Below are 21,453 nucleotides of genomic sequence, written 5' to 3'. Positions count from 1 at the left end.
CTTAATATGTTTCTTACAGGCTCCAGCTAATGCTTTACCTGTGTTACCAATTAATTGCAACTTGAAGACATATGAAAATGTTTTACTTTACACAGCAAACCCAGAGAGAAATCCATTCTGTCCTCTTGTTTAACTTAAAATAGAAAGTTGCCTGTTTCAGTGATGCATTCCTTTCCTAGAGGTGTTGGATTTGAAACTGGAGGGGTTAGTGTGTTGTGGTGGTTTCAAGACATATGAAACATGTCCTTATTGATTATTAACAGTGTATTTTCTGTTGATTTTGAGAACCTTAAAACCAGAACTATCTGTATTTTATGAAAGAGCTGTCCTATGAAGTCAAATGACAAGACAGCCACTACCGGAAAGTAATTATGAATTTCTCGTTTTAACTCTGAAGCCTTTGTGTTCATTTTCTTATTTTTAACAAGTCACAGTAGGTATTTATTTATAAGTAAAAAATTACTGTTCATTTGACTGAACATTTAAATGAAGTATATTTCATTAATGTTTTGGCAGCATTATTACAAAAATTCTGTATCTGTGGTTAATAATGAAAATAATTGTTTAAATTTGATCAGGGCAGGAATTGTCCATACTCTTGAGAGAACAGCACTTTTCTTAATCACGTAAATTAATTTGCCTCTCAGAAGCAAAGGATATTAAGAGATAATCTTTTTAAATTCCATTTTTAAAGGATTCATAGATAAGCATTGCATAATATAACATGTGAGATCTTACCTAAAAGCTAAAAATGTTTCATGACAAAATAAGAAGATGGAAGTCCATTCTATGATCCAAAGGAAATCAAACTTGAATCTGTACACAACTTAGAAACTAATTGAACATGGAAATAATAACCAAAGGACTCCTGCATCTGGGAACATGGAGTAGACTGACTTCCCACCTGCTTTTCCTAATGAGTACGACTAAAACTCTGAGCATTATATGTAAAACAATTATAAGAAGACAGAAGGGTGGCAAGAAGAAGGCCAACCAGCTAGAGACCCTGGGATCTGAGGAATGATGCAGCAGGGGTTCCCTTGGTTTATTTTTGCCTCATATACCTCAGATTGGGTTCGAGAGTAAGTGGCAATCCAGAAAGTTGTGTTGTTTTTCTGTTTTGTTCCTTCCAGAAGATGTAAGTACATGGCATAAAGGCATACAGCTCACAAAGGAAGGAATAAGTTGTTTATATTTGTGGACGATATGATTATCTCTGTAGAAATCCCAGGAATTTGTTCTTGTTCAGTCTCTCAGTCGTGTCCGATTCTTTGTGACCCCCTGGACTGCAGCATGCCAGGTTCCCTTGTCCTTCACTATCTCCCTGAATTTGCTCAGACTCATGTCCCTTTTTTCATTGATGCCATCCAACTATCTCCTGCTCATCCCCTTCTCCTGCCTTCACCTGTCCATTGTTACATGTCTGGTTCTAACTGTTGTTTCTTGACCTGCATACAGGTTTCTCAGGAAGCAGGTAAGATGGTCTGGTATTCCTGTCTCTTTAGGAGTTTTCCACAGTCAGAGGCTTTAGCATAGTCAGTGAAGCAGAAGTACGTGTTTGTCTGTAATTCCCTTGCTTTCTGTGATCCAACAGATGTTGGCAATTTGATCTCTGGTAGCTCTGGTTCCTCTGCTTTTTCTAAATCCAGCTTGTACATCTGGAAGTTCTCTGTTCATGTACTGTTGAAGTCTAGCTTGAAGGATTTTTAGCATTACCTTGCTAGCATGTGAAATGAATACACTTGGGTGGTAGTTTGAACATTCTTTGACATTGCCCTTCTTTGGGATTGGGATGAAAACTAACCTTTTCCAGTCCTCTGGCCAAGGGATTTACAAAATAAATTAGAGCTAGTAAGTTAGTTCAGCAAGTTCATAGTATACAAGTACTGCATCTCAAACTCTTTTGTTGACCATGATGGCCACTCCATTTCTTCTAAGGGATTCCTGCCCGCAGTAGTAGATATAATGGTCATCTGAGTTAAATTTACCCATTCCAGTCCATTTCAGTTCTCTGATTCCTAGAATGTCGACATTCACTCTTGCCATCTCTTGTTTAGAGATGGCACTTCCAATTTGCCTTGATTCATGGACCTGACATTCCAGGTTCCTATGCAATATTGCTCTTTACAGCATTGGACCTTGCTTCTATCACCAGTCACATCCACAGCTGGGTATTGTTTTTGCTTTGGCTCCATCCCTTCATTCTTTCTGGAGTTATTTCTCCACTGATCTCCAGTAGCATATTGGGCACCTACTGACCTGGGGAGTTTCTCTTTCAGTATCCTATCACTTTGCCTTTTCATACTGTTCATGGGGTTCTTAAGGCAAGAATACTGAAGTGGTTTGCCATTCCCTTCTCCAGTGGACCACATTCTGTCAAATCTCTCCACCATTACCCACCTGTCTTGGGTTGCCCCACGGGCATGGTTTAGTTTCATTGAGTTAGACAAGGCTGTGGTCCTAGTGTGATTAGATTGACTAGTTTTCTGTGATTATGGTTTCAGTGTGTCTGCCCTCTGATGCCCTCTTGCAACACCTACCGTCTTACTTGGGTTTTTCTTACCTTGGGCGTGGGGTATCTCTTCACGGCTGCTCCAGCAAGTGCAGCCATTGCTCCTTACCTTGGACGAGGGGTATCTCCTCACCACCCCACTTCCTGACCTTCAATGTGGGATAGCTCCTCTAGGCCCTCCTGCGCCCGTGCAGCCATGGCTCCTTGGACGTGGGGTTGCTCCTTCGCGCTGCCGCCCTTGGCCTCGGGCTTGGGGACGTTGGGTAGCTCCTCCCGGCCACTGCCCCTGGCCTCAAACGCTGGGTCTAGTAATCCAAGTCTATGCCCAACCAGTAATGCTGAAGAAGCTGAAGTTGACTGGTTCTATGAAGACCTACAAGACCTTTTAGAACTAACACCCAAAAAAGATGTCCTTTTCATTATAGGGGACTGGAATGCAAAAGTAGGAAGTCAAGAAACACCTGGAGTAACAGGCAAATTTGGCCTTGGAATACGGAATGAAGCAGGGCAAAGACTAATAGAGTTTTGCCAAGAAAATGCACTGGTCATAACAAACACCCTCTTCCAACAACACAAGAGAAGACTTTACACATGGACATCACCAGATGGTCAACACCGAATCAGATTGATTATATTCTTTGCAGCCAAAGATGGAGAAGCTCTGTACAGTCAACAAAAACAAGACTGGGAGCTGACTGTGGCTCAGATCATGAACTCCTTATTGCCAAATTCAGGCTTAAATTGAAGAAAGTAGGGAAAACCACTAGACCACTCGGGTATGACCTAAATCAAATCCCTTATGATTATACAGTGGAAGTGAGAAATAGATTTAAGGGCCTAGATCTGATAGATAGAGTGCCTGATGAACTATGGAATGAGGTTCGTGACACTGTACAGGAGACAGGGATCAAGACCATTCCCATAGAAAAGAAATGCAAAAAAGCAAAATGGCTGTCTGGGGAGGCCTTACAAATAGCTGTAAAAAGGAGAGAAGCGAAAAGCAAAGGAGAAAAGGAAAGATATAAACATCTGAATGCAGAGTTCCAAAGAATAGCAAGAAGAGATAAGAAAGCCTTCTTCAGCGATCAATGCAAAGAAATAGAGGAAAACAACAGAATGGGAAAGACTAGGGATCTCTTCAAGAAAATCAGAGACACCAAAGGAACATTTCATGCAAAGATGAGCTCGATAAAGGACAGAAATGGTATGAACCTAACAGAAGCAGAAGATATTAAGAAGAGGTGGCAAGAATACACAGAAGAACTGTACAAAAAAGATCTTCATGACCCAGATAATCACGATGGTGTGATCACTGACCTAGAGCCAGACATCCTGGAACGTGAAGTCAAGTGGGCCTTAGAAAGCATCACTACGAACAAAGCTAGTGGAGGTGATGGAATTCCAGTTGAGCTATTCCAAATCCTGAAAGATGATGCTGTAAAAGTGCTGCACTCAATATGCCAGCAAATTTGGAAAACTCAGCAGTGGCCACAGGACTGGAAAAGGTCAGTTTTCATTCCAATCCCAAAGAAAGGCAATGCCAAAGAATGCTCAAACTACCGCACAATTGCACTCATCTCACACGCTAGTAAAGTAATGCTCAAAATTCTCCAAGCCAGGCTTCAGCAATATGTGAACCGTGAACTTCCTGATGTTCAAGCTGGTTTTAGAAAAGGCAGAGGAACCAGAGATCAAATTGCCAACATCTGCTGGATCATGGAAAAAGCAAGAGAGTTCCAGAAAAACATCTATTTCTGCTTTATTGACTATGCCAAAGCCTTTGACTGTGTGGATCACAATAAACTGTGGAAAATTCTGAAAGAGATGGGAATACCAGACCACCTGACCTGCCTCTTGAGAAATTTGTATGCAGGTCAGGAAGCAACAGTTAGAACTGGACATGAAACAACAGACTGGTTCCAAATAGGAAAAGGAGTTTGTCAAGGCCATATATTGTCACCCTGTTTATTTAACTTATATGCAGAGTACATCATGAGAAACACTGGACTGGAAGAAGCACAAGCTGGAATCAAGATTGCCGGGAGAAATATCAATAACCTCAGATATGCAGATGACACCACCCTTATGGCAGAAAGTGAAGAGGCACTAAAAAGCCTCTTGATGAAAGTGAAAGTGGAGAGTGAAAAAGTTGGCTTAAAGCTCAACATTCAGAAAACGAAGATCATGGCATCCGGTCCCACCACTTCATGGGAAATAGATGGGGAAACGGTGGAAACAGTGTCAGACTTTATTTTTCTGGGCTCCAAAATCACTACAGATGGTGACTGCAGCCATGAAATTAAAAGACGCTTACTCCTTGGAAGGAAAGTTATGACCCACCTAGATAGCATATTCAAAAGCAGAGACATTACTTTGCCAACAAAGGTTCATCTAGTCAAGGCTATGGTTTTTCCTGTGGTCATGTATGGATGTAAGAGTTGGACTGTGAAGAAGGCTGAGCACTGAAGAATTGATGCTTTTGAACTGTGGTGTTGGAGAAGACTCTTGAGAGTCCTTTGGACTGCAAGGAGATCCAACCAGTCCATTCTGAAGGAGATCAGCCCTGGGGTTTCTTTTGAAGGAATGATGCTAAAGCTGAAACTCCAGTATTTTGGCCACCTCATGCGAAGAGTTGACTCATTGGAAAAGACTCTGATGCTGGGAGGAATTGGGGGCAGGAGGAGGAGGGGATGACAGAGAATGAGATGGCTGGATGGCATCACTGACTAGATGGACGTGAGTCTGGGTGAACTCTGGGAGATGGTGATGGACAGGGAGGCCTGGCGTGCTGCAGTTCATGGGGTCGCAAAGAGTCGGACACGACTGAGCGACTGATCTGATCTGATCTGATTTGATAGTATACAAGGCATATTTTTAAAATCTACTGTAAACCCACTCCAGTGTTCTTGCCTGGAGAATCCCAGGGCAGGGGAGCCTGGTGGGCTTCCGTCTATGGGGTCGCACAGAGTCGGATACGACTGAAGTGACTTAATCAGTTAGCAATGTAGTCTTCTAGAATTTCTATATATAAATAAAGGCAATAAAAATAGAGACACTTTTTCCTGTCTATCCAAAAAGGTCACCGATTCCAAAAGTACGGTGTTACACCTGTTGATCTGCAGATTGGTCTTCTTACCCTTTCCTTTGTACATTGTGTTTTTTACTTAACAATCGACCCTTCCCTTTGTATGTTGTGTTTTTTACTTAACAATGGAGATCTTTACAGAAGATCTCCCTGTAGAGTAGTTTTGTTTCATTTTCCAGTATATAGTTTTTGTTTTGTATGATTTCCCTTTGATAATTTATTTAACCAGTTCTCTGTTGACTTGTTTCTGTTTTTTCATTTTTGTAACAGTGTTACAATGAAGTACCTTGTACATCTGGCATTTTGCCTGTATGCAAGTAAATAATTATGGAATAAATTCAGATGTGGTATTACTAATAAAAATAAATAAATAAATAAAATCTACTGTATTTCCATATATCTACAGTGAACACCAAAATTTAAAATACAGTATCATCTATAGTCACACAAAAAGGGGTCTTCTCTGGAGACACAGTGGATAAGAATCCACCTGCCAATACAGGGGACACAGATTTGATCCCTGGTCTGGGAAGATTGCATGTGCCATGGAGCAATTAAGTCTGTGTACCCCAACTATTGAGCCTGTGTTCCGGAGCCCGAGAGCTGCAACTGCTGAAGCCCATGGGCCTAGACCCTGTGCTCTGCCACAGAGAAGCCACTGCGGTGAGCAGCCTGCGCACCACACTCTGTTGCCTCATTCTTTTTCAGAGCTAGATTCCCAATCTGACTTCAGCCATCACACCCGGGGTCTTGCTGGGACCTCCTAGTTGCCTCACCTAACAACTCCTTTTTCTTCTTACCTTTAACAGTCCCTGAAGGGTATGTGGTACTTCCGACCACTCAGTCTTCTGTAAACTTTCTTTTTTCTTAGCTCATGATATCATAATCTTCTTTTTATCTGTGCCTCCCAGACTCCTTTACTGTCTGTTATTTCCATGTTGAAATTATCACCTGAATCCAGGAATACCCTTCTTAGACTGTGTGTCCAGCTCCACTTTGACCGCTGCTGCCCCTTCTCTCCTCTAGTCTGTGAAGTCTGCTTTCCTGTATCCCAGAGCACCCCCCTTCCCTGCCTCTTCACACTCAGTTACTATGTGTTGCTCTCCACATGTGTATTACTATTTCTGCCTGTTAATTTAAGTATCTCTCCACACTGTCCTCTTCTATGATCGCTTACTAACTGGACTCCCCATCTTCATTTTTCAGTCCTTCACACTCTTGCCTGTAACACCTTTCTAAAAAAGGAAAATTGAATGTCACCCTCCAGCTTTATTAAAACCCTCCAGTGGTTCCCCACCACTTCAGAATCAAACTCCTTGGCTTGGAAGACAGGCCCTTCATTTGCCAGTCCTTCCCTCCTCGCTCTTCATGTTAAAGTGGGAGTGCATCCACAGAAAGTTTTCTCAGCACTTGAAATGCCCTCTTGCCAACCTGAGCCTTCAATTATGTCATCGAGTCTCCTTGCCCCTCATGGAATGCTGTGACACAGGACACACACACACCCCCCGCCCCTTCCACCATCACCCACCATCCACACAGTCCCTCTTATGTGCTTGTTTCTCTGTGCTTATTCATTCCTGTGTCATTCTGGTCATGGCTTTATCTTCACACTCTCATGACTCTGTCATGACTCTTGTTTTTCACACTGGGTCAACATAAGGACAGAATTCCTTGAAAACCTAGACCATCTTTTTATCTTGGCATCTCCAGATATCTAGCACAGACTTTTCCCCACACAGTAGGTAAATGTGGATGGTTAAGTATTTCCTTAATTTCTTTAGCCCTTCTCCTCTCACTGCAGTCTTTAGTCAACTTCTGCTTTGGTCCCACTTGTTAATCTGTAGATGGAATTCTGTCCAAAACCTTCTTTGCCCTAAGTGTTCTAAAACCTGTGAGATTCTTGAAAACACTGATGAATAGACTGGCTTATCGTTCGATTGGGAGCTCCCTCTGGTAGTTACCTGGAGTCTTTGTGGTTTGAAAGGGTTTTTTATAGACCCAGGAATAACTGCCTCAAAGATTACAGCAGGCGAGAGAAAGTACCCCTTCCCAGAAGCAGCAGGCCAACTTTCTAAAGATGTCCAAATGCTCTAGAAGAAAAAGATATATTTGTTTCTGTTAATTCCTACCTTGTTTTTCTCATTGTATTTCCTCTCTACACTAAAATTTATTTTTCTCAGAGTTGTAATTACCAAAACTTGACATTATTGCATTCCCTCTAGGACCCAAAGGTGATGGTGTTGTCAATGAAATATTGTCAAACTGTTGTCACTGTGTCAGATATTCTTCCCAGTCTCTTAGACATTTGATGGGTGATTTTTCCCTATATTCATCAGTTTTGCTTAAAGTTAAGATTGGAAATTTGTGGGAAACCAGGAAAAATACATAAATGTGAAAAAAATTGAGGCAAAAATTTAGTAATTAAAAATATCTTAAACTATTGAAAAATCAGGGCTGGAAATTCCTGACTTAGCTGCTAAAGTACTAAAGATAAGAGCCAAGATGATAACTGAAAACACGGCATGCTAACCCAGAGACAGGTTGTAGTAATCTGCCAGGACATCTAACCTGAAGGATCAGTGGATTTCTGTGTCTTGGGGGGAAGCATGTGACGATAAGACTTCAGTAACCAAGAAGACCAGTTTCAAGGCCTCTTGTTAATACTGGTGTCTGCTCCTGGTACTTGGAGATCTACAGACTGAATTCCAAATGAGATGACACCTTCCTTGCCTTGGGCTGTGTTGCAAGTGGCAGAACAGGTGTTTCGTAGAGCTGGAATGTGGGTGTAAACTGAGGGGTTTGCTGTCCCCTTAGGCCTGTACTCAGTGTCGTGAGTTCTACAGGGTCGTTCAGTTCACTTCAGTCGCTCAGTCATGTCCGACTGTTTTCGACCCCATGGACTGCAGCACACCAGGCTTCCCTATCCATCACCAACTCCCAGAGCTTACTCAGATTCATGTCCATTGAGTCAGTGATGCCATCTGACCATCTCATCCTCTCTTGTCCCCTTCTCCTCCTGCCTTCAGTCTTTCCCAGCATCAAGGTCTTTTCCAGTGAGTCAGTTCTTCGCATCAGGTTGCCAAAGTATTGAAGTTTCAGCTTCAGCATCAGTCCTTCCAGTGAATATTCAGGACTGATTTCCTTTCGGATTGACTGGTTTAATCTCCTTGCAGTCCACGGGACTCTCAAGAGTCTTCTCCAACACTACAGTTCAAAAGCATCAATTCTTTCGCGCTCAGCTTTCTTTATAATCCAACTCTCACATCAATGACATGACTACTGGAAAAACCATAGCTTTGACTAGACAGACCGTTGTTGGCAAAATAGTGTCTTACTTCTTAATATGCTGTCTAGGTTGGTCATAGCTTTTCTTCCAAGGAGCAAGTGTCTTTTAATTTCCTGGCTGCAGTCACCATCTGCAGTGATTTTGGACACCCCTCCCCCCCAAATAAAGTCTCTCACTGTTTCCCCATCTGATTGCCATGAAGTGATGGGGCTGGATGCCATGATCTTAGTTTTCTGAATGTTGAGCTTTAAGCCAACTTTTTCACTCTCCTCTTTCACTTTCGTCAAGAGGCTCTTTAATTCTTCTTCGCTTCTGCCATAAGGGTGTTGTCATCTGCGAATCTGAGGTTATTGATAGTTCTCCCAGCAATCTTGATTCCAGCTTGTGCTTCATCCAGCCTGGCACTTCGAATGATGTACTCTCCATAGGGCTTTTCACTGTAAATCTGACCTGACCTTAGCAAGTTTCCAGCATCGTTCTAGGGGGGTTTAGTGTAATAAATGTTTACTGCTCCCTTCCAAAGATTAGAAGGTTTCTCCTCTTTCCCCCACTCCCCCCACCCCTCACCCCCCTGTTTGGCCATCATCCTAGGGAACTTCAGGAATGATCAGAACCAGACTAACTTTTCAAAGTTACATCCAATTTCTCTACTTCTAAACCAGGGGAGCTAGACATTTCTGAAGACAGTCATGCTGCTATGTGCATGTCACACACTTACACATTCACACAACTCTATAGATCACCAGCTCTCAAGGCTTTCCCATCAGCGGTAGAGTTCCATGTGTCTAAAATACACTTTGCATTCCCTCCTTAAAACCTGATTCACGATATACCCTTCCATCTCAGTCACTTAAGCCAAAATGGAGTCATCCTTAAACATCTTATCATCTTATTCCTGTTCTTTATCAAGTCCTATTAATTTCTCAAGAGAAGATATTAAGTTTGATCTTTGCTTTCTATTCTGGTTGCCGCTGTTACAATTTGTCAGGCCTTCGCCTCTTACCTTGATTATTGTCCTAAACTCCTTACTGGCCTTCCTGTCACCAGCCTTGCCTCCTCTTAACTCCTCCTCTAAATTACCCTCTGATTTTGTCCCCAGACTTCTTCACTTTTAAGAGTTCCCTGGGTACCTCTTTATCCTCATCTCCCATGGCTCACTGTCCCCAGCTTCCACGTTAACTAAGCTTAAAATCTGCCCCTCTGTCCAGCGTGGTCTTTCCTCCCCTGATTTTTCTAAAAAATGAGTGGGAGCTTACTTATCCTTCAGGCCTTCGTTCAAAGGGCTTTCTCTCTGGACAGTTTTTTGTTTTTGTTTTTTTTTAACCAGTAGAAGCAGTCATGCCACATTACCCTTCTGAACAACTGTTGTGGAAGTTCCTGTGCTGTGTTCCAATCTTGGGTTTACATCTGTCCTGTGTTACCACATCCTTGAGATCAAAACGTGCATGTACCTGAGGATGCGACTGCATGCTCAGTGCCTGGTATAATTCAGGTGTTCAGCATGCTTGTTGAATGGAAGAACTAAATTAACCACAGAATTAAATATATTTCTGTGTTATAAGTAACACAGAAACAAACTTAGCCATCCAAAACAACTTCTAGCTAGCTAGAAGGTTTTTTTAAGGATATGAGAAGTGTGTGCTTTTTATGTTTAGTTTTAATGGCCATGTAAGCAAAATAAATGAAAATTCCTTTGAGTTGTAGTGAAGATAAGAAATCGTAATAAAAAGAGGATAAATGTGGGCAGGATCTTCATCCTGCTTCTGTTCCAGTGTTGCCTGCCTGTTCTTGGGCAAGTCGTTTCTCCTTTTGCAGCTCAGTCTGTGGTGTTTGTACAGTGAGAATCATTACAGGTCAGTAGATCCAGCAGCTGTTCTCTCTTCTAATAGAACAGAGGAAACTAGATGAAGGAAAGAAGAGCAGAATGGCTCTACTGTGGAATGGGGGCTGTGCCCTGGTTCTCCTGCCAGTGGCCGCCTCCTTCCTCACTCATCCCCCGAGGGGTGGCCCCTGCGGGGGGTGTCTGTGAAACACAGGAGTCATTGTGTGTGGGAGGCCTCTCGCCTTGAAGCGAAAGCAGACAGAATCAGTCACAGGATTTGAAGAAGCTTCGTGTGTAAACTGCCCCATCTTGAATTCTAGTCTGATATCCTTTTCACAAGACTGTCCTATCTCTGCATAATACCAGAGTCTTATCTCAGTGCACTTTCTTCTTGAGGGCTCACTGTGTACACATTATGTGTTGCTAGTTTACCTTTCGATACTTAGTTTTATTTAATCAGGATGTTTTAATTCACCAGGGGTTCTGCTGCTATGTACCTGCTGTTCCTGTGGTTCCCATAGCTATCTTGCCCTCATATCCTTGTGGTGGTGGGAGCTGCGCCAAGGTCTGCCTACAAGCCAGGCGCTGGTCTCAGTGCTTAACCTTCTTCTTCCAACAAGTCTGTGGCATAGGCATCGTCGTGGCCCCCGTTTTACAGAGAGGTCGCATGTGGTAAGAGGCGACACTGGCCTTTGACACCCATCCCCAAGCCTGCTTCAGAGCCCCACCTTCTGTTCTGCTAACAAGCTTACAGGTACAGATTCAACCCACAAAATTAACTTCCTCATTTTTACACATATTTTGAACTTCTTTTCAGAAATAATGAGAACCTGTGTAAATCACTTAGCATAGTTACCGACCCATACAGTAAATACTTGGTAAATATGGGTTAATATAAGCTTTGGCAAATGAACACCAGTATTGTCCATGGCATTGATTAAGCAATGGAGATGAGAATTTAGCAACACTCTAGTTCCTTTTCCCAGTTCTCAGGGAGAACCAAAGAGTCGCTTATTTTACAGGGCACTTTGCCCTTCAACATCTATTCTGGATGTCTAAGTAAAACTGAGATCAGTTCAGTTCAGTTCAGTCACTCAGTCGTGTCCAACTCTTTGCGACCCCATGAATCACAGCACGCCAGGCCTCCTTGTCCATCACCAACTCCCAGAGTTCACCCAAATCCACGTCCATCGAGTCGGTGATGCCATCCAGCCATCTCATCCTCTGTCATCCCCTTCTCCTCCTGCCCCCAATCCCTCCCAGCATCAGAGTCTTTTCCAACAAGTCAGCTCTTTGCATGAAGTGGCCAAAGTACTGGAGTTTCAGCTTTAACATCATTCCTTCCAAAGAACACCCAGGACTGATCTCCTTTAGAATGAACTGGTTGGATCTCCTTGCAGTCCAAGGGACTCTCAAGAGTCTTCTCCAACACCACAGTTCAAAAGCATCAATTCTTTGGTGCTCAGCTTTCTTCACAGTCCAACTCTCACATCCATACATGACTACTGGAAAAACCATAGCCCTGACTAGACGAACCTTTGTTGGCAAAGTAATGTCTCTGCTTTTGAATATGCTGTCTAGGTTGGTCATAACTTTCCTTCCAAGGAGTAAGTGTCTTTTAATTTCATGGCTGCAGTCACCATCTGCAGTGATTTTGGAGCCCAAAAAAATAGTCTGACACTGTTTCCACTGAGATACTTCTATTTATTTTGAATTCTCACCTAACAGATGCTGTAACTTTTATCTAGCCACCAGGTGGCAGCATGTTACACAAGGAAATAATTTAAATGTTACTGTTATAGACAATTTATTTTCAATATTTTGCCTTAAAAACTGTAAAACCCCTAATGAAAACAAACCATGATTCCGTGTTCCCCTTTGTCTGTGCTCCCTCTTGTTGGCTGAGAAGGCACTCTGGGCGCACTGTCCACAGCCGGCCCTGCCCCCGTCCTGCCCTGCACACACCCTCCCTCTGTCAGTCAGGGCAGAGCATTTACGTTTCCTGCATCTGCAGCTGAAATATCAGCACTCGTGCTGAGATCCTTTTGACTAACCTGGTTCAGTTCAGCAGCAGTAGTATCTATCTACATCATCCTTATCCCCGAACCTTTTCATCCATACCCCGAGAAGTACCAGCTCAGTCAACAATGGAGTAGGTACCCTTGGATAATTTGGAGAAGGAAATGGCAACCCATTCCAGTATTCTTGCCTGGAAAATCCCATGGACGGAGGAGCCTGGTAGGCTACAGTCCATGGGGTCGCAAAGAGTCGGACACGACTGAGCGACTTCACTTTCACTTTCACCCTTGGATAAAGGCCAGGTGGTCGGTGGGATATACACTTTATTTCTTGTGGTTATGTATATTTTAATTTGTGCTATAGAAGTCCCTGAAAACTTAACCTCAGTAAGGCAAGGTATTATCAAGCATCACTCAGGTAACTACTGCCAGGGGTTGAAAGATTAGTGTCTGAAGTGGAAGGCAGTTAATGGCTAATAAAGGTAAGGAACTGGACACGGCAGTTAATCAGAGAGCAGAGCAGAGAGCTAATGGGAAACGGAGAGAGTTGGGCTTCAGGTGCCGGCATGGGCGCTGCATGGGAGGCCAGGCCTCGCCAGGGTAGGTTGGCTGCAAGGAAATCTGTTTATACTTCTTAACCATGGATGTGCCTGGATTGTCTCACAGGCCTAATGAAATCCTTTCACATCAGTTTCTCAGCTGGTTTTTTTTTCCTATCTTGTAACCTATTTATTCATATTCGACTATTTGAAACATGGAATAGAGATGAATGTAACATTTGTGGTTCTGACTTAATGTGTCACAGAAAGCTGCAATGATCTTTAGGATGTCATGTTTTCAAAGTATTATGTTAATTAACCAGTGCTGAAAAATTTCTGGAGTTCTGCCATCATCTTGCTTCATTTTTCTGAGCGTAAGGAAATAACTATTCCAGATAAGTTAATTGTTACACAGTCTTTTCCTGGTAACATTGAAATCTGTAAGAATGATGAAGGTATTTCAAAAATGTGTTTTGTTTTATGTTAAATCCTGAGCTTCTTTCTCCTTGATGACTTGGGCCATCTTGGTCAACAGGTATCCTCTTCCATCAGGAGCTGTGAGCCTGGTCTGCACAGGCCCATGGCTCCGCAGCCAATCCAGAGTGCGGCTTGGTCCCCAATGTTGTGCATGCGCATCCCCACCGGCCACTCAAGACACACCCTTCTCACTCACTCACTTTGCCAGTCTTCTTTCCCCTCCTTTTCATAATTTGCTTCAGTAGCCTGGGGAATAGAAAAAGTAAAACTAGTTAAAATGATGTCTAAAATTGGAAGGAATTTCAATTTAAGACTGTCCTATTAAAGCATAAGCTTTAGGGAGTTCCCTGGTGGACCAATGGTTAGGATTTGGCGCGCTCACTGCCGGGGCCCCGGGTTCAATCCCTGGTCAGGAAACTAAGATTGTGCATGCTATGCAGTGCAACTGAAAAAAAAATAAAAGGCAAAACATGAGCCTGGTGTAAAGGCTTTGTAATGATTTTATGTTAATTACTTCGATTTTTTTTTTTCTGTGTTCTAGAGGTATTTCAGACTATTACATCTGTTCCTTAAAAAATATATATGAAGGGGTGGGATGAGGGATGGAGGGAGGTTCATGAGGGAGAAGGTATGTGTATACATACAGCTGATTCACGCTGCTGTACAGCAGAAGCAGTGTAAAGCAATTATCCTCCAGTAAAAAAAGGAAAATATATGTGGAGATTGATTTTTAGTGACTGGAGTGAAATGAGCAATGAAAGAAAATTCTAGTCAATTATTATAACAGATATGTATCTCTTGTCTTCCTGAGTTTTGAAATGCTTTGCAGCTTTAGTGGACAGTTACTGTCTGTGACAGACAAGGCTCTTCTCTTAGAAGTTTTGTTTTGTCTCTACTAAACCTTAACAGTATTTGGTTAATGTGTCATTATATTTGGGAACTCAATTTCAGTGCATAAAAGAGTATACTACTGCCTACATCTGTTACATTGATTTTAAACTCTTAAGGTATCGTTAAAATTAATCATTAATCACTTAGTAATATATATTAACTATTAATCATTGCTATGATGTAAATGAACCAATCCATTTATATAGTATGCTCTCTATAATGTGCTGAAAGAAGTGGAAAATATTATTTCAGTGTTTTTAATATGTAATCAGAGTTGGATGACAAGTAAATGTTGTATTGTCCAAATAGTATTTCATTGAGATGATGGGAATTATAAAAGATAACTGTTATATTTAATTATAATTGAGTTAACTGCATATCTTTCAGATATAAAATACATCCTACGTCCACTGGGTACAACTGTTCTTGAAGGTGCTTGCTTAACGTACTGTTTAAGTGATAAAATTAATAGTGATTTAGAAAATTTAGCATAAATAAAAATGTAGCTATCTTAAGCCAGTTTTTTAAGTAATTGATCAATAGATTGGCAAAAAAGTCAATGTATTTACATCCATCGGCATGTGTAATGATCTTCATAATAAAAATCCTTGTTTATATGAAGTTATAGCTCATTTATGTGACCTTGTAATTCTGTCTGATGTTCTAATGAAACGTACACAGTGTGGGTGCCCCTGAAAAGGATTCCAACCCTGTGAATTTATGAATCTGTTGACTTTCAATGTTTGGTTAGCCCCGCCATCACTGTAATTGACATGTTATTGGAAATAGAGTTAGGTTTTCCCTTACTTATAAGGATAACCTCCATTTTGAGGAATGTGAATCAATTCATAGTTGGCTGAAAGCCAATTTCTCCTTCACTTTAACTCCAATGTGCACACATGAAAAGCACATTGGTTTCCTGAGTGCCTTGTGAATCTGCAGTGATTAATTCTTCTCATTATTTTGCTGCAAGTTCTCATGACCCTCTCTGATGATTCGATCAGCCACTTAGAGCTGATGCATATTCATACCTCTGTGCCCCCGCCACTGTCGCGCACGTCCCGGCACCGACTGGTGTGTTCTTGGTGCAGTAATTGAGCTGCAGGAGATTGATTACTCTGGGGAGCTGTAAGGCCTTTAAAGGTGAAAACATATCAGTCCTGTTAATTAGGAAACAAAAGCTCTGGTGGCAAGTTCAGCAGTCAGTTGTTTCCAGTGTAGAAAAGATGGAAGGTATGATGTGTTCTGCTCCGTGGACCTGTTTACTTTTTAAATTTTGAATTGTCTGTATCAGTAGTAGTGGAGAACAACCTTCTTTTATGAGTTTTCATAGACTGCTAATTGAATATAATATTAACACTATTATCTCTCAAATCTGGTGGTTTAAAAGCTGAGTTTATATACATCTTCTGTAGCACTGGGAATAATGTGTAAAATATCTTATTATCTTAACATAAATATAAACTGTTTCTGAATTAATTTGGTAGTATGCTACATGGCAAAAGGATGAAACTTGATTCAACATGACATAGAAGTTGAACTGCCTTTATCTCTTTCTAATAAGCACCCTTTGATCCTTTCCCCCCTGAACTGTATGTTAAGTAACACGTTGTCTGGCAAACAGCATACTATGTGGAACGGTGACCTCCAGGAATAAGCTAGTTACATCATGGGTGTCTATGCAGCTTACCTAGTTGATGTGTTTTTCACATGTGTGCTGTTCTTATGTTTTGGTCTCCCCTTTCCCCAGCCATGATTTTTTTTCTTTTGAAATATAATTCACATATCATAAAATTCACCCTTTTTTAAAGGGTATGATTCAGTGGATTTTAGTATGTTCAGAGTCCTGCGACCATCTCCACTGTCTTCCAGAATATTTTCATCACTCCATTCCTCCCTTCGTGTAATCCCTGGCAGCCAATAATTATTTTCCTTTTGTGGGTTGACCTCGTCTGCACGTTTGACGTAAATGGAATCGTACTGTGTGACCCCTCATACCTGGCTTACTTTACTTCACAGAGTTCATCCACCTTGTCTCATGAATCAGCGCTTTATATTTTTAGGGCTGAATATTATTCCGTTGTATGAGTTGCACCACATTTTGTTTTCATTCACCAGCTGGTGAACAGGTGTATTGTTTCCACTTTATGACTGATTGTGTTGGTTCCCACACATCCTCGTCTTGTTCTGAATCTTAGGCGAGGCTTTCACACTTCACCACTGGGTCTGATACTGGCTCTGGGTTTTCTTAGATGTGGCTTATCGGGTTGAGGAAGTCCCCTTCAATATCTAGTTTGTTGAATGCTTTTATTGTGAAAAGGTGTTGGATTTTGTCAAATGCTTTTTCTGCATCTATTAAAACAACCATATGATTTTTGTCCTTTATTCTATTAATATGATGTGTTACATTGGTTGATTTTCTTATGTTGAACATTGTGATATTTTATAGACCTTTTTATATAATGTTCTTTTACTATGTGGTTTTAAATAATTTAAATTAACTTCTCTATCTTATATTTCAGGCATTTATTAATACAGCAAAAGAAATTTATGAAAAAATCCAAGAAGGAGTCTTTGACATTAATAATGAGGTATAAACATATAATTGGCTAATAATTAATCTAGAATTTAATTTTAATTACTTGGAGTCAAGAATTTATATTTTTAAAAATTCCTAAAATGGATCTATGCTGTCATTTAAACATTAGTTTATCATCATGTAACTGAAAGTTTGTTGTATGTTGTTTAATAGCTGAATCTTTATGTTTTGTAAAGCATCAGTTTATCTATGAAAACAGATTAAAGTAAGTGACCCTATCCATTTTTTGCAAGCAGTGCAAAATAATAGAAATCCTCCAAAGAGAAGAAAATCCACTTTGATCCACACATCCATGTGGTGTCACCTGCTTTGGGGAATAATTTCCTAGTGTGTAAATGTGCATGTGCAGTGTTCCTAGTGCAGGATGCTCTCTGGTGTCTGGTGCGGAAGAGGGAGATGCCCAATTTGGAAATTACTCCCAGTTCAGCATAGCGTGTTTTCAGGAGACCGAGTTAATACATGTAATTGGCAGTTGGCGCTGGTTGTTTGGTTTTTGTGGGTAGCTTTTCTTCTCTCTTTTTGTAAAATATTCTGAGCCCGATTTGATCAACATGATTAGGATAAAATATAAAAATTTGAAGCAAATAATTCAGAGTGTTTACCAGAAGCCATCATTTTGACCTAAATCCCCACTGTGCATTTATCCTTATTTATTTTAGAATTTTTATGTGAACAGGGTATATTACTTTTACATAAATGTTTTTGCCAGTCCATGTTAGGATTTCTTGCTTCTGAGAGAAAACCCCTTCTACCTCCCCCAGGTGCAGTGAGGAAGGCCCTGTGTTGGAAGGACATTATATGTGTGTCTCTCCTGGCCAGGACACAAGAGGCTCTTTTTATTTGCCTCAATATTCTTTGCTAAAACAAGCAACAGTTCACCCAAGGTTTCCAAAAAGTACTTGATTTTTCAATTTCTTTTAATCTGTAGTGATAAAGTTTAATCTGTAGTGATAAAGTTTCTATGGCAGTAGAGCTTGAGTTAATTTCGCGGCAACACCGTTCGGAGACTAATGCCGTATAAATTGAACAGTAATTGGGCCTCTATGAAAAAGGGCACGTTCATCGTGTCTGTCTGGTTTCATATAGTAGCTGACTGCTTTACTGTGCCTGGTGCGGCTTTGATTGTAACGTGCTGTCAGGAGCCAACAGGCCGTGCGATTTATTTGGCCTACTGCCAAGTCTGACTCCTTGATTCCTCAAGAAGTTGCTACCAGCCCAGAGGGGGCAAAACCAATGAGCCATAGGGCATGCTTTTTATTAAAGAGGAGTCAAAAGAGCGAAAAGAAACCACATCAGCTGCTGTCAATACTGAGCCAGTGCCAGAAACCCCAAGGCTACTACTGTTGCAGAACAACTGCCAAGCACTATAAATCTGAGATTTACTGTGACGTCAAGTTTCCTTAAGAGCTTAATTTCTGAAGCTACTGTATTACTTTTCTCCGTGCGTTGTATTTTTAGGTAAAATCCACTTGAGGGAGTGAGGGTTAAGACATAAGTGTGAGTTTGATGAATGAAAGAACCACTCTGTGTGTGGGTTCCTGGCAAGCTGCCATGTCTTTGGGGATCATAGAAATTATTGATGACACAGAACACTCATGTGCCCTTAGCCTGTACAGCTGATTCAACATGGAGCAGAAACGCTGTCTAGAGGAAAGGTTGTCCGCTGTGTGAGAGCGGCATAAGATTTGCACATTTTCCTCCTTTAATGCTTTTGTTTTAAACAGTTTCTCCATTGTGAGAATTCCCTTAAAAGCAGCACTCCGGTTTTTGTTAACCTAGTACCTGACCATGATAAGGAATTGTCTTCAGGAATATTTCCACAGTATTACTTTAAAAGAAAGAAACATTCCCTGAGAGATACTGTCTTAATTGTTGCCAAAAATTTGCTTAATAGATGTGTTTTAAAAATATATTTTAGTTGTTTGGTAATATTGTATCATTAAGAAACCAGAGGATTTCTTAAACTCGACCTTTATATTATCATTTTCTCTTTTATTGCAGGCAAACGGCATTAAAATTGGCCCTCAGCATGCTGCTACCAATGCCACACACGCAGGCAGCCAGGGAGGACAGCAGGCCGGGGGCGGCTGCTGTTGAGTCTGTTTGTCTCGCCTTGCTGCCCGAAAGGGGCTTCTCACCTATCCTTCCACCCTCTCCTCCTGCTCCGCTGAGACATGAAACTGTTTGAAATGGCTTTATGTCACAGAAGACTTTAATCCTTCAAATTCTTGTATAACTTTGAATAAATGGTTAATGTTCACTTAAAAAGACAGATTTTGGAGATTGTATTCATATCTATTTGCATTTGATTTCTAGGTCAATTGATGTGATTATTTTTGTTAAATGTTGTCTCGTGCCCCTACCAACGAACTGAATTGTATGAAACACTACAGAGTCATACTGAGTATTTTAAATCAGTTTGTGGAGTTAGGTTTCCCCACACGCGTGGTTACCTAATGTTTAATATTATAGAACTGTCCTCAAAAGTTTGTCAGTTTTCAAGGCTCTAAGGAAAACAGAAGGACTCTTTTAATTCTGTATTTATCATTTACTTTCTGTATATATAGTTTAATAACCTGCTTGGGTGTAATTTGCCAAGCTTGAATTCTTTAATGCATTTGCATAAATTCTATACTGTTTAGAGCTTAAAGCTACAGAAGCATCATTAGGAATTGCTTGGACACTGATTTTAAAACTTTTTGACATTGTTAACAAGCATGTTCATTTTTCCTTGTCACTAGTCCAAGAGAAATATGCTTAAATGTACATTATTACTAAAGGCTGTGTGTGTGTTAACCTGTTTAATGCCAAAAGTTTGCTATTTGTCCACAGTTTCTGTAAGACCTCTTCAGAGAAGGATTTGTTTGCCTTAATGTATCCCATTGGGTAGAAACACAGTATGATGAGAGAGCTGGGCAGAAGCAAGGACTCCTCCACCGAGTGACTCCAGGAGGATCGAGCGTCCACGTGTAGATGGCACGTTTCGAGGACTTTAATCTTTCTTTCAACAATAATGTTTTCTTTTCCTTTTATTCACATGATTTCTATTTTTCATGCAGGACAGTTTTTCAACCTTGATGTACAGTGAACTGTGTAAAATTTTTCTTTCAGTGGCAACCTATAATCTTTAAAATATGGTAAGCATCTTGTCTGTTTTGAAGGGGATATGACAATAAATCTACCAGATGGAAAATCCTGTTAAATGTAGAAAAGCTTTAGTAATTTACTCAGTGTGGTGGTTTTACCCTTTTTCTTTTATCTCCCTTGGTCTATAATGAAATTGTTATAGCAGTGCAAAATAAAATCCTATGTATAAAAATGTTCTTTTTTTTATTACGACCACATCCTTTTTTAGAAGTTAATTTTTTAGTCCATCCACAGCTTTGATGTGTATTTAAGCATATTTTTTAAAAGGGTCAGAATGTTTTAACACTACCCTTTTTAAAAATTTTGCTAGAATGTGATAAAAATCTTTTCAACAGTATTGAAATTCATTGTCATTGATGACGTATATAAGCAAGTATTTTTAAGAATGAAACCAGCTACTTTCAATCTACTCACTGAGTTCAGCTTTCTGCCCATCTTTCTGGAAGATTCAGCAATGCTCTGTCAAAGCTTTGACATTGCTCTTCAGAGAAGTCACCTAATGCTATCTTAGTTTTAACGAGCTCCTCGAGGGCAGAGGGGAAGGTGAGGGGAAATCGAGGTTCCTGAGTATTCTTACTATGCTTGTTTTTCCCTGAAAGTGGTCTTACCAAATTCCCAGTCTTCCCATTCACTCATCGGTGGTGGGCAGGACTAGTTGAAACAATGAGGACTTGTTCCCCTCAACCAGGAAGAGGATGATTCTTCAGCTGCCATTAATTTTTCCAGAAGCTTAACATATTCCTTTTCCACACTGTCTCCTCTAATTCTTCTATAAATCAAGTATAAAAACAGAAAGTAATGGTAAAAAACAACAACAAAGCACATGTATTTTAATAACCTAAGAAGAGCGTGCATGTGCGCTCAGTCACATCCGACTTTTGTGACCCTATGGACTAGCCCACCAGGCTCCTCTGATTTTCTAGGCAAGAATACTGGAGTGGATTGCCATTCCCTTCTCCAGGGGATCTTCCTGACCCAGGGATTGAACCCAAGTCTGCTGCATTACACGCGAGTTCTTTACCATCTGAGCCACCAGGAAAGCCCTAAGAAGAGCTGGAGCCCTCAAATGCAACCCCT

At 40.9% G+C, this 21,453-nt stretch overlaps 1 protein-coding gene across 2 annotated transcripts in view; it reads left to right on the top strand.

The window, feature by feature from the left end:
* RAB2A (RAB2A, member RAS oncogene family) overlaps positions 1-20,553 on the top strand; it is a 72,037-nt gene extending 51,484 nt beyond the window's left edge. For both annotated transcript variants that reach the window (XM_070382364.1, XM_070382362.1), the window contains 2 exons: positions 17,153-17,221; positions 19,231-20,553. In XM_070382364.1, the coding sequence (XP_070238465.1) occupies positions 17,153-17,221; positions 19,231-19,326 (165 nt within the window). In that variant the 3' untranslated portion in view covers positions 19,327-20,553. The remainder of the gene's footprint in view (positions 1-17,152; positions 17,222-19,230) is intronic.
* Positions 20,554-21,453: the final 900 nt, after the last annotated feature.

Source organism: Bos mutus, chromosome 14, assembly GCF_027580195.1.
Source record: "Bos mutus isolate GX-2022 chromosome 14, NWIPB_WYAK_1.1, whole genome shotgun sequence".
NCBI lineage: Eukaryota > Metazoa > Chordata > Mammalia > Artiodactyla > Bovidae > Bos > Bos mutus.
The sequence above is the reverse complement of the archived record's forward strand: the minus strand, read 5'-3'. Positions and strand labels throughout refer to the sequence as shown.